The sequence below is a fragment of the Struthio camelus genome, chromosome 5 (assembly GCF_040807025.1).
Source record: "Struthio camelus isolate bStrCam1 chromosome 5, bStrCam1.hap1, whole genome shotgun sequence".
Lineage (NCBI taxonomy): Eukaryota > Metazoa > Chordata > Aves > Struthioniformes > Struthionidae > Struthio > Struthio camelus.
Window position 1 is genome coordinate 65405528 of NC_090946.1, and position 13194 is coordinate 65418721.

The 13194-nt window shown below is 40.2% G+C and overlaps 1 protein-coding gene across 3 annotated transcripts in view; it reads right to left on the reverse strand.

Annotated features, from left to right (window-relative positions):
- Positions 1–13194, reverse strand: part of CCDC88C (coiled-coil domain containing 88C) — a 102532-nt gene that overhangs the window by 52719 nt on the left and 36619 nt on the right. For all 3 annotated transcript variants that reach the window (XM_068946845.1, XM_068946843.1, XM_068946844.1), the window contains one exon: positions 5924–5993. In XM_068946845.1, coding sequence (XP_068802946.1) covers positions 5924–5993 — 70 coding nt within the window. The remainder of the gene's footprint in view (positions 1–5923; positions 5994–13194) is intronic.

Sequence of the window (13194 nt, forward strand, 5' to 3'; positions counted from 1 at the left end):
CATGACATGGTTAGTTTGCTACTGTTTTAAAGCTAACATTTGGCAGTCTGCTCTCTGCAATAGCAGCTCTCACAGAAAACCTCACCGTCAGATTTTTTCCAAAGTATATATTTTTTATAACATTCTTATGTTTGCAGACATGCTATGCATGTGTAATAAAAATGAGACTATACTATCCACTAGAGATACTTTTAAGACTGAAAGGTCTAATTAAGAGATCTGCTCTGTAAGCTGCACAAATTTTTACAAGATGCTGTGTGAATGCTTTGAGAGTTACACTTCCCTCAATTCTTTGGGCTTTCATTCAGGAGTCGTTTCCCACTGGGTGGAGATGGTTTGCTGGCATTAAAGCACTCGGGATCATTCACACTCAGGCTAGGTTTGAGTAAAATTTTCAAGCCTCAGAGTAACATTATTTACAGGAGATATTTAGAAGAAATGGGGTACAAGTATAAAACAGCTCTTCACCAATTTAAAGTGCTTTACAGAGATTTTTCAAGTAAACCTCAGAACAACCCAGGAAGGGATTAATTACCACTCTCCCCCTTTATTTCACACACACAAGAGCTGAAGTACCACATCCATAAGTACAGTGCCCAAGGTTACAAAGTTAATCAGAAGCACATCTAGAACTATTACACAGTGCAGCAACTAAGACTTATGCTCAGGACAGTGCATTTATGCTGCCATGCATGCTGAACAAAAGCAAGCGATCTTTATCTCTAATTCAATCACGCCTCTTGAACAGTAATTCATTCTGTGACGGTTTTTCAAAAGGCTTGATTTGTGTTGATGTAAGGAGGTGGTAAAGTTCCCTGTACACAGCGTAAGCAGAAACACACAAGTTTCCTTATGCTAACTCATTAGGATGACACAAGGCCTTCCTAGATGGCTAGGAAGAGTCTTCCAGGTCCACCAAGCCCTGGGTCTTAGCTGACCTTATCAAGAGAGTGTCCTTTCATGGCAGGATGCGTGTGCTTAGGTCTGGGGCAGCTCCCAGTAGATAGGTATCCACAAGCTGAAGTGAACAGACTGGAGTCAGACTAGCACTTAAAACAGAAAGGTACTAATTCAAAAATAATTTTTTTTTTTTTTTAAAAGATATACACCTTTTTGAAAATTCCAGGGCAGCTGCTCTCAGGCTACATATTTGTAGCTGCAAGGGTGCCAGCCACCTGAGGGATTTGCAGAGAGACCATCTGCTCCCAACAGTGAGAGGGCAGGTGGGTTTTCTTGGGGGGTGGGAACCCAACCACCACCTAGGCGCTCTGGGAGCGTCTCTGCGCTACAGAGCCACAAGACTCCTCTGCTCTCACAGGAGAGAGAGTGAGAAACAGATGGCAGCATTCTGGGAGGTGGCGGGCAAAGAGATTAGGGGACACCACCACAACAACAGAGGATCAAGGTATAGAGATAATACAGAAGAGGGGGTGGTAAAAGAAGGGGGTAGGAAAAGAAAAGATATGAAAGAAATGAGGAAAGATGGAGAGAGAGCCCAAGCCCCTGAAATTTGGGGGTTGTGCAGCTTCTTTATGCATGTTTCTACTTGATTTTCCTCCAACAGATCAGAGGCAGCGTCACCGTTTGCATGCAGCAGCCAGTGGACCTGTGGAGCAGGTGAGAAGCGGTGAAGCACACAAGTACTGTTTTCCCTAACTGTAGCAACATCCTGAAAAAAGCTTGAATGCTAAGTTTACACTATTGAGGCAGTGCTTTGTTATTAACTTTATATTTTGACGAACCTTTGTGCCTCTGGAGGCTTATGAAACAAAATAAGGAAGGAAACCAGGCATGAAAAAATACCCCAATGGGAGTCTACACCTTTTATGATTTTAATGAAAAATGGTTTCTATAGGCTTTTATTAGCAGGGATTTGGGGCTCTCTCATACACAAACTTAACTTGTAATTTGAGAAAAAAAAGTTAAAGTGCTGGAAAAAAACAACAACAAAACTATGACTGTTTCAAAAGATTAACTGCCACCACTTTCCAAGTACATTCACTAGCTCAAACTAGCCTGCCTGGAAACTGAGAATTTAAGCAGTGTCTCTAAATAGAGGTTCAGGACTCTTGCTGTTTATTGATATTCCTTGCGTAAGCACATGAGTGAATCTGACCATTTATAAGGCATGCTGAAAACAGCGGAAGTTATAAAAGACGATTTCAAAAAAATGTACAGATGATCAATATGCTGATGATTCTCACAGCGAGCACAGCAGGATTTGTTCTGCAGTCATGGACTGCAAAGATTGTTCAGTAAGGACTGCCATGGAGGAAGACAGAGAGGGATTTTAATGGTAGTAGATGTCTACTGCACAGCGCAGTTAAGAGAATAAATCCTGTACAATCAGCAGCATTGCTCTGAAAGTCATTCTTGTAAAAATTTCTTAAATCCTTTAATTAAAACTTTCAGGTTTCTTTTTAGCTCCCTAAATTCAAGATAATAGTCAAAGACTTCATCTTCTCACAAATTTTTCTTACAACTTTTATGCTCATGGCCAAATGAACTGTAGGTAAAATTGTCACAGTCTAAAACAAAATGATTTAGAGGACACAAAAGCAAGTAGAAGCACCTACATCCAGCTGACATGTGCCATCTCCTGTGCAAGGGCCTAACTGCTGTTGCATTTTTAATAGTGGCAGCTCTGTTTCTGCAACAGTTTCATGTTCAAAGTACAACTACAGAAGCCCTCAGTAGTCCCAAACATCAAGCAACAAATGGGAGCCAAATAACAAGAACAGCATTCTCTGCTTTAGAGCTGTTCAATTCATAACTTAATACACATAACACCACTTTTGGCTGTGTTTTAGAAGGACAAAGTAAAATTCACAGACTGAACTGGCCAACAGACAGCTCTGAAGCATCATGTGAAGTAATTACTAGGAATAAGGCAACTGGATGCCCTGTGTAATAATTTCATTGAGTGATCTAATAACTCTCTCATTTGTGGAATTAACAGAGAGCTTAGGCGCCTTCCCAGTTCAAACAGTACAAAGCAACACTATTTGTTCCAGGAATATGACCACGGATGATTTTTTTCCTTCCTCTGGTCAAGAGGGGTCTTTCTTTCAGATAAATTACCTGTAAGATAGGGAAGGCAAAAGCTGGAATTTCACTGTATCACATCCTTTCCAGCCACTCAGACCATCTGCACTTCATCCTCTCCAGCACATAGTGCTGCCCACGTTACTTTGCCCAAAACTGTCTCTGCAGCTGCCTCCTCCAAGACTTTCCTCCTTCCCTCTCAATCTCTGTCCTGTACTAGACCACTGACAGAGAAAAAGAGGCTTCTCTTCTATCATTCTTGCCACTTTTAAACACTTCCCTGAAATACTTAACATCGCCTCATCTCTTCTCCCCATACTGTATTATTCCCAGCCCTCTCACTTTCCGTGAGCTTTCCCTGGGGCTTCTCTGTATCCATGCAAAGAGCACCACTTTCCATGACGATGACTGCTTTGTCCTCATAGAGCTCCATTCAGTCTGCAGTCCTCCTTTAGCTCTCTCACTAACAGAGAGAATCCCTCATTTCACTTTTTTTTTCCTGAGTGCTGCTGCCTTCCTCCCACTCCCCTCTAAGGGGCTCAGCAAAGATGACATCAATCTGACAATTATCTGATCATCACTCACCTGCCACACAGCTGCTCCCTTCACTTGGCTTTTTTTGAGAATTCCTTTCTATCCATGCGACTAACTTCTCCTCAGCCCTTGCCACCCTGTGCTCTCTTTCCAGGCTGTCTGTCAGCCATCAGCCAGGTTCTTCTTCCTGAAACTTCTGCTAGTTCTCTCTTTCTCTAACAACTTCTTCAGCACTTCATAGCAGTGATCATTTACTTAAGGTAAAATTAAGAATAGCTTCTCCTGAAGTCCTGTGCTCAGACACTCTCCTCCTCGAGTATGCTTTTTGGAGCAAATACAGTCTTAATTCTGTCTTTGTCTAAGCCGTGACTGATTCTCAAAAGCATTGTATAACATAGCTAAACAAGAACTTTGCATTTTTCTTATACACGCATATCCCATTATTTTCAGCCATCCAGCTATTCCATTTTTGTATTATTGAACCTCTTTTCCCACACGTCCTGATGAATAATGTTAGTAATAAGGCAACAACTGATAAAATAAAAACAATGAAAACATCACATTTGAAAAGATGTCAGTAAAATGACAAAAAGTCTGGTTTTAATCAGATGAGCTAGAAGATAAGAACACGGGTGACAATATCCTTCCTACAAGAAACATGTCAGGTGCTTTCTTGAAGGAAAGAATGAGACTAATTTAAGGTGCTGTCAAAAAGCAACAAGGCGTAAGATTCTCAGAGCAATGGTTAGTGTTTTAGTGGGAAATTAGACATAAACACAAGACAGTTTTTAAGTGTGCAGGCTCCTCAGGAATCAATGCTGTGGTTACTGCATTAGGAGCCTTCTGCCAGCTATCATTCAGGAATGGCTCAACCAAAAGCTAGCCAGCCTTTTTCACTGACATCAGCCAGCAGAGAAATCGCCTTCTTGCCCCATTACTATTCACTAGCAATCCTGATGCCAGCAGCCCAGGCTCTGCCCATTGCCCATTCCTCTCTCTGCCCACATGACTAAGAGGAAGAGCTCTTTTATTTCTTTTTCTCCCTTAGAAATTCCAGGAACCTGTACTGGAAGATTCAGGCTAGCAGTATGGACTTTACTCTGCTTGTTGAATAAGTGAACACGTTGCCCTCAGCCTGATTTTACTGCAAAGTTATCAAGTCTATGAGTCTCAGTGATCCAACATCTGTAGATCAATATCTTTTTCCGATATAAACCCTTTGCGCACATACATACACGACTGCTGCTAAGAACAACAAAAGGAAATCCTCTGCCAAGATCTCTGCCTTCTGTTAATTCTGGAGATGTTGGTTACCATGTCATTCTCCATCACTGCTGTTGGGGTTCACCCAGTTTTCTTTCACTGGTAAAAACAAATTCACTGTCCTCGGCATTGGCATGGAGATTTGGCAGAGATGGAACGGACAAAAAAAAACCTCAACAACAAAACCCTTCATTTTAGAAATGTGGTTCCAAGGAGAAGTCAGCTTCATTTTCTGGCATTCATTTTGTCCCACCAAAGATACGGAAAACTGGACATAAGCTCATTGGTTGCCAAGTAGTTTTTGACAGGATACCCCTTGTGACACATCTGTTCTTGCCCAGACAAACTGACCAGACAGCTGGTTTTCTCCCTATCCGTTCTCTTCCTTTTTTATTTTTTTTTTCCTAAGATGTCACATATATATTTTTCTCTCCAGTCTCACATTTTTTTTCTTCCTATGGTTCATTTGCAATAGTTTCCTCACACTGCAGGACAACATCCTTTGCAGCAAGCAACTCTGTAAATAGCCTTTGCTGTTGTGTATGTATTGTCACAGCTAAACTAATTATACAGGAACACAGAACACAAAAGCTGGGAGGACAAACTATTCTCCTACGGCAGACTGTATCCTGGATCGCCTTGCAGCAGGGAGAAGAAAATTTTCATGCCAGCAGTTACTGCTTTGGGCCACCCTTCCATGACAAAGATTGAGTTATGTGCAAAGAGAGAAACCGAGGCACAAACAATCCCCAGCTGTGCTGCTGACTTTCTCTGTAGCAATTAGCAAACTACTTAAACAGAATCTCTCCGAGCTAATTCACTATTGCATGTGCCTGCACTTATACACATAACATGCACCCACACATTTATATATCAGATATGTACATACGTATGCAAATATAAGCAGCATACGTTACTTGTATTTAATGACTGTGAGACTCAGCAATACTCTAAAATATTTATAGTTCGATCAAGTATTTACAGCTTCGTTAAAAGCACATCTGCTACTTAAGAAAATAAAATAAATACAAATTTTGCTTAACATTTAAGAGTAGGGGGAAGAATCCAACAAACTACTCACCAGAGAGAGGATCTTTGCCAATCATTAAAACATTTGGTAAATTCATTACAATCAGCTGCTGGAGGGCCTCCTAAACAAAAGAGAACATCAGGCAAAGTTCAGTGTGAAGGAATCCCAATCAATCAGATCACAAAGAATGCAGAGCTCCATGGATTACCGAGCCTTTAACATACTGGCAGTTCAGAGGTCACAAAAGGAAACCCCACTTCAGAGGGAAATCGCTATTTGAAGATGGCATCAGGTTGCAGAGCTAACATACGCTGATCACCTCCTTTAACAGTAGTGGTATAGGACTCGCAGGGTCCCATGGTACTAACCAAAATAAATGCACAGCCATGCCAGGCTATACCCAGTCATGCCTTTTCCCCAGACATGACCTACATTCATTTGATGTTCAGCATACAGCTGTTGCCATGTCTCAGGGCTTACAAATGCAGCGAGTTCAAAGGTACCTAAGCCAGTCTGTGAAGTTTAATTCAAATAATTGGTCCAATTATTTCATGGGTCTGAGATTTTAACGATGGGCAGGGTGAGGCGGTGTGGGGAGGGCACTGCTGAACAGACATCTACACTGCTCTGAGAAACCGGGTTAAAAGTTCCAGATTTGCTTTTGGTTTTAATGAGGAGGAAAGCAGATATGTTTAATAAGCATGCCATGAACCTCATTCAAATGTTGTTTTATGTGGTGGGAGACAAAGGAAGGGAAGTACATTGTTTGGTCAGGTTTAACACTTAAATGCCAGCTGCCGCCTGAAGTTACTTTGAAATGTCAGAATGAGCTTATGCGACAGGCAAGGCTACAAGCCCTGGGGCAGGCAAATGCTCAAAGGTGGACAAATAAATACACTGCAAAGGAGCCTCGGTACAGTAATGTGTTCAGCCACATATCCAAGTCATTTTCTGTAACATTCAGAGCACAGGAGTATGGTTATGAGTTACTAGCACTCAGTTGTGATTATCTGAATAAAATATTCAGATAATATTTTAAGGTAATAAAATATAACCTTATTATCTGATTATCTGAATAAAATATTCAGATAATATTTTAAGGAATAAAATATTCAGATAATATTTTAAAAATAAAGGTAAGCGTTTTATTTTACAAACAAAGGCTTGGGAGGAAAATGGTTGTGCCATTAAAGCTGTGTGCAAGTTCCACATACAAATATTAAGTGTTTGACAGGTGCGTTTTCCCTGCTTGTCTCCATTTCCCAGACTACCTCTAGGCCACCAGGAGGGCACATGCATTAATACTCAGAGTATTCAGAGCCAGAGGAAAAAATATTGTAACCAAGCACTGAATACTGGAACACATTTCCTGAAAAAATTACCTATTCACTGAAACAATTCCTCTACAAGTTACCAGATTGTTATTTCTCTACTTTCAAAGTCACGACAGAAGAAAAATTAAACCTGAGGAAAGAGGAAATATTTCAGTGAGCCTGCAGCACTTGATAAATAGTCAGAGTGGACATTTAAAAAAAACTACTATGGATGTAACATATTTCATTTTTTTCTTCCAATCCATATTTGGAACACACTAATCAGCAGCATTTTTCTGGATAAAGTAGAAATATCTCAGTGTCACAGCTGATAGGTTTTTTTTTGGTGCCACTAACAAGGCTCTACAAATCTCTGTGCAACCGGAAGTTTGGCTAATGTGGACCAACCATTTGCTGAGTCATCAGCCAAATGCATTTTCTAGTTTGTGCATCCAAGCCACATTTAAAAAGTTTGTTTGCACCTGCTCCCAAACAGGTGCAACACAGATTGGATTTCATAGCACATGGCTAGACTGCAACATCCACTATCAGTCACAATACATAGTGGCATTGTGGCTATAAACCAAAATGTTCAGAATCTCAATACACCAACCACAGAGCTTTGACTAGTGATGTCCATAGCAAAAAAAAAAAAAAAGAATTATGTTTTTAGTCACCTTGTGCTCAGAGTGGCACTGAGGCAGGAACGCATAAAGAATTCCTGTTGTCTTTGTGCAGTCATCAGATCTCTAACTATTTAACTGGCAGACACAAAAGACATTACAGCTAACTTACGTTGTTAACGTTCCCATGCACTCCCTCTGTAAAGCTGAGTATAGCAACCAACACGTCCAAGACTGAACACCGTTGCAGCTGTTGGAATTTATTCTTAGTATTGTCTGGCAAGAATCTGATAGTCATTGAATACAAGCAGAAACAGACCCGAATCTATGAAGAATGATCTCTAACTCAGATGAAAAGACTCAATCTATTGCAAAAGGTAATACTCTGATCTGTTAAGTAAATTACTTGAACAGATAAGTATCTTTATTGTGTTAAATGCCTTAACCTCAGATTGTTATTGTGATAACAATATCTAGCCATTACGTAGTGTGTTCATCAGCAGATCTCAAAGTGCTTTATAAAATGGCAATAGCATTTTTCAAGATTAAGAAAGCGTGTCACAGAAAAGAAGTTACTTCAGCTTAATAAACTAACCTTTGTCAACAGAGACATACCAATGAACCATTCACTCAGCTACAAACGTGAGGTGAAATATGTTAGCTGAAAGGTCTTCATTAGCTCAAACATCAATGTAATTCTACTTCAGCTTTTGTACAGGCTAACAACACAGTCAAGTTAATAAGGCTCAGCTGACATGAGGTGACTCAGTAGCTAGGATAATGTGATTGTGTCTCAGAGCCACTGCTTAAGCTCCCACATCTGGGCATATAACCAAAGTCCCTTCCCCCTACCAGCAAATAAGGAATTCCTCAACCTCTATCCACTTGTCAATATTTTCTTGTTTTCCTCCGCTGAAACTACAATAATTCATCCAGTCAGGTAGGTGGGTTACTCGCCAGTACTGACCCTGCAGCATACAGAGCTCGGCAGTAGTGTTATGTTAAACATACAGAATAATTCTATTGGACATAAGTCTTGAGAAAAGTAAAGACATACAAAAGCCTAGGATTTGGAACAGTTCTGACTTGACTTCAGACCTGAAAAAGCTCTCCAAAGAGTAGTATAGGATGTCAGGTTAACTGCAACTCTGTAACTTGCATATTTGCAACTATGATGCTGTGCTTCAGTCAGGCCTCTCCGCCCCCCTCACAGTCACCACTCCATGCTGATAATCCTGCAGAGTCTGAGTGGGCATCAGCCATGCAGCTGTGCTCTTTAGAGGCTGGAATCTTCACCAAGGGTTAAACAGTTCCATGGACCAAACTGGCTTCCAAGTTACAGCTATGCTAGGCATTAGTTCAATCTGGACCTGTAATTGGGGCCCAGTCAGTGGTAAGAAATGGTAAATAAAATGTAGCATTTTTCCCACAATAGAAGCAAGCTCTTGTATTATATGCTCTTATGCTTGGAATCAAACATAGCTTTGAAACATAACAGTGAACAAGAAACTCTGTGCTTTTGTTTTCCTCCCATACAAGGGCAGCATGGCTAGGGGCAGCACAGGCAGGCAGAGCAAAGCAAGGTTTGCAAACACTTTCATTTGCCCACAAAAATCCACAGTACTCCAGAGAGCTGCTATACAAGCAAAAGTTCTGACTTCTCCTGAGAGACCTTTAGATCATTTTTACAGCACAACTAAACCTTGACTAAAACAGTAAAGGTTACAGCAACAACATATGGTAACAATTTCCCTAATTATCAAAACAATTAGGGTTTGAGCAGTCAGCTTTACACCTAGGCCAATAACCAACTAAGCAGCCAGAAAGCCAGGAATCATCTCACACAGACTACTGCTTACCATGTTTTACTGCTGCTAATGAGATTTACATGAGAAAATAATTTTGATACCAGAAGTCTTCTTTAAGGCATCCAGTTCAAAATAGCTCACTTTCAGGCTTTAGTGCAGATTGTATAGGTACCTGAAATTCTCCTCTTTCCAAGATCAGAATATTTTAAGGTTGTACGCACTGTCAAAAATCTCAGCTCTTCTGTTAGCAGTGAAGGGTGTGAGAACGGATGCTTCTAGGCAGCAGATTGTCTCTAAACACGAACATCAGTGGCCAAATCTTACACAACTCAACCCTGACCCAAACTCTGTAAAAAAAGGCCACAAAGGTTTCCGCATGCAGAGGTACGTGCCCTATTTCCAGAAGGAGAACTTTCTAAGCAAAGGCCAAATCGAGTGTTCAGTCCTTGCTTTCTCTCTATTGCCCACAGAGGCACAGGGTACGGAGCATCCCAAGAGAACTGGCAGACTGGAGTAATAAGAGGGAAACTGCCTAAGCCAGAGGTAAAGTTTGCTGAAAGCAGCCAGCCATTCCAGGACTGGCAGCTCAAGGATTCAGAAATATAATCAAGTTACCTAGAAATCATGAGGTTAGACATAAACAAGTGCTGTGTTCTTATTAGCAGCCTTCTGGCGTCTAAGCCCTTGGTGATGAGCACTTGCTTCACGTTTGCAAGCTTTCCGCAATTACTTTGCTAAGAAAGGAGCTTAAAATTCTCCCACGTTGATTCTAGCAGCCAAGCGTTTTAGGAAAAAAAAATCAAGACACATATGAGATTCAGGATACAATTCTGAGCGTTGAGCTAAGTGCTTAGGCTTATTAAAAGCCAAAATAAACATGTTGCAGCTACCTCACTCCCTCAGTCTAAGAATTTCTAGGAGCAGAACATATTTTACATACTCTTTTCTATTATCCTTCCAAGATCTCACACACAAGATATTCAGTGTCTGCCTTGGATAATCCTAAGAGATGCAATGGCACTTCTCAATCTTAAGTCACCACTGTCACATACTAATATTTTATATTCTAACAGGGTAAATGGGCACCTTGCAAGTTTGTAGGAAAGTCTCCTGGGACCATACTACCCTTTATTATATAATAGCTTCTTAAGAATACCTGTGCAACAGCACTGAAGAAATTGGTCTCAGGGAAATCAGTCTTGGCTGCATTTTTAACAGTAAGCATGTCAATGGCTCCAGCAAAGAATGCATTGCTAGGAAAGCAGCAGATAAGATTGCTCTTTCCACAGCTAAGAGACTGAGTAAATATATGCTTTTACACCAAAACCTTCCTATGCATCACAGCACAAGACAGTGTTAACAAAGTACCTACTAGCTTCTCATGTGGAATTAAATTAACCTCTGCCTGAATCCTAAACAAGAAAGCAAGCACTAAATAAATTATGTAAGAAGAATGGCAGCCTACTGCCCATTGTAATTCAACGCTCAAGTCAAGCGATTCCATTTAAGCGTATTGCTTAGCTATAAAATGCTAATTGCCCAGCTGACTGGAAGCCAAATGGTGCTTTCTCAACTACAATGGCCATGAGGAAAAACCATCACTAGCTTTATTTATACAATAAAGAACAAACACTACCTACCCAGAGAATCTGGCTTAAGTTTCAACAGCAACTCAGACCAAAGGAGGGCAAGAGTTCAGCAGAGTCATATCTGTGCACCACAGTCAACATATTTCTCCAGTAATCTTGTATAGACCTGATCCCACAAACATTACTTGGAGCAGGAAGTATTTGCTGAAGGAGGCACTATATGTTCAGGCAAATTCTCCATAGGAGTTGGTAATTTAAGGACTCTACTGAGGTGGCTGTAGCACTGGCCATCTGCACCAGCTCAGATCCTCCCAGAAGCAGTAACGGACAGCAGCTTTGTCCCTACACAAAGTGTCTTTAGACAGTAATACAACCATAGGACAGAAACTACATAGGACAGGGAAGATGCACTCCAAGCCAGAGAGAGAGAGAGAACTGAATTCAAGGCTTTCTGGAATCAGAATTCTCTCTAAATAAGAGGGAAAGGGTGATGAGCACATTTTGACATTTAAAAATATATTTAAAAGAGCAAACTGAAGGAAAAAAATTGCAAATATAGTTTTCAAAGTTTCAATTTTTTTTTAACATATATATACCCCAAGAAGGAAAACAGTTATTTGCAGCCTGCAATGAGGAGGTCATGTTTAAAGAAAACAAACAAACAAAGAGTATTTGCCTTCCACAGTATATGCACATTTTTAAAAGATTTCTTTATTTCACTACAATTATTTGAGCTGTTATTAAAAGTATCAAGGAAATAATAAGACTCTGCAAACAGTATCACAGGGTCCTGTAAAAGATTAGACAAGATGGAACAAGTTGTTGCAGGCTAACGACAAGGAAGTGAGACACAGATCTTTCACGGACATGTCTTCCATGTACCTCTTATCATGTGAGCACCCCTGATGACATTATTCATGTATGACTCAGTACTTGTTTCCCTGCCAAAACAGTATATACATGACAAAATTTAAGAACTTTGCTCATCTCTGCATCATTAGTACTTGTCCAGTGATGGACTAAAGGATTACCTGTCTTTAAAGGGCTTTTTTAAAAATAAAAAAAAAAAAAAAAGCAAATTACAAAGCACACTTCTAAAGATCTTTCAAGTGAAAATCCAGAAGGCCACAAAAATAACCGTTGCCTCATCTGCTGAAAATAATCAGTTCTGACAATCATAGCCTGGAACCTCAGTGGGAGGGGATGTGAAGGAATCGTGTCTAGTCTTAACCGTTCTCAGCAAGTGTGGGGTCCACATAACTAACCAAATGATGGAAATATGTCAAATAAAAAGGTAGAATCAAGTTTTATTTTGAAAATTTGTGCAATTTGGACCGTACACAATAGCTTATCACACAAAAAATAAGAAGGACTGACACAATCATCCACTATTCCTTACATCAAGTATTATCATGGCTCAGGTTTTGGTATTTATATTATAGCAGTGCAGAGGTCCCAATCAGGAGCAGTACTTCATCTCCTACAATTGTACAAACACATAGCGAGACAGCCCTGAAACAGTGTATGTGCTTGTCACATATACGCAAGGCATCAATAGGCAGTTGACAAAATAATAGGCAATGGAGGAAGGAAATGAAAGTAAGATTCCGTAGTTATGATGTGATCCACTGTGCACTCTCTTGTGGCTTTATAAACTGATTAAATTACATGTTCCAGCCTAGCATAGAACAAAATCACACCAGGCATTAGAGAGCAAGGCAAGCCCTGATGAAAACATTAGCTTTAAGATTAACTCAACTTGTTTACATTGCACATTGTTTACATCTCAACAAAAGCTCTCTACTTAAATAAAGGTCTATATGTGTGTGTATTATATATATATACATATATACACACACACACACACACACACACTTGCAGACAACTTGTTTTGCTTGAAGCCTGGTAGAATAAATTATGTCGAAGTCCCCCCTCACCACAGTTGCATAGGAAATGATGATTTTAATTAAGCTAAATATAGAAAAGTAC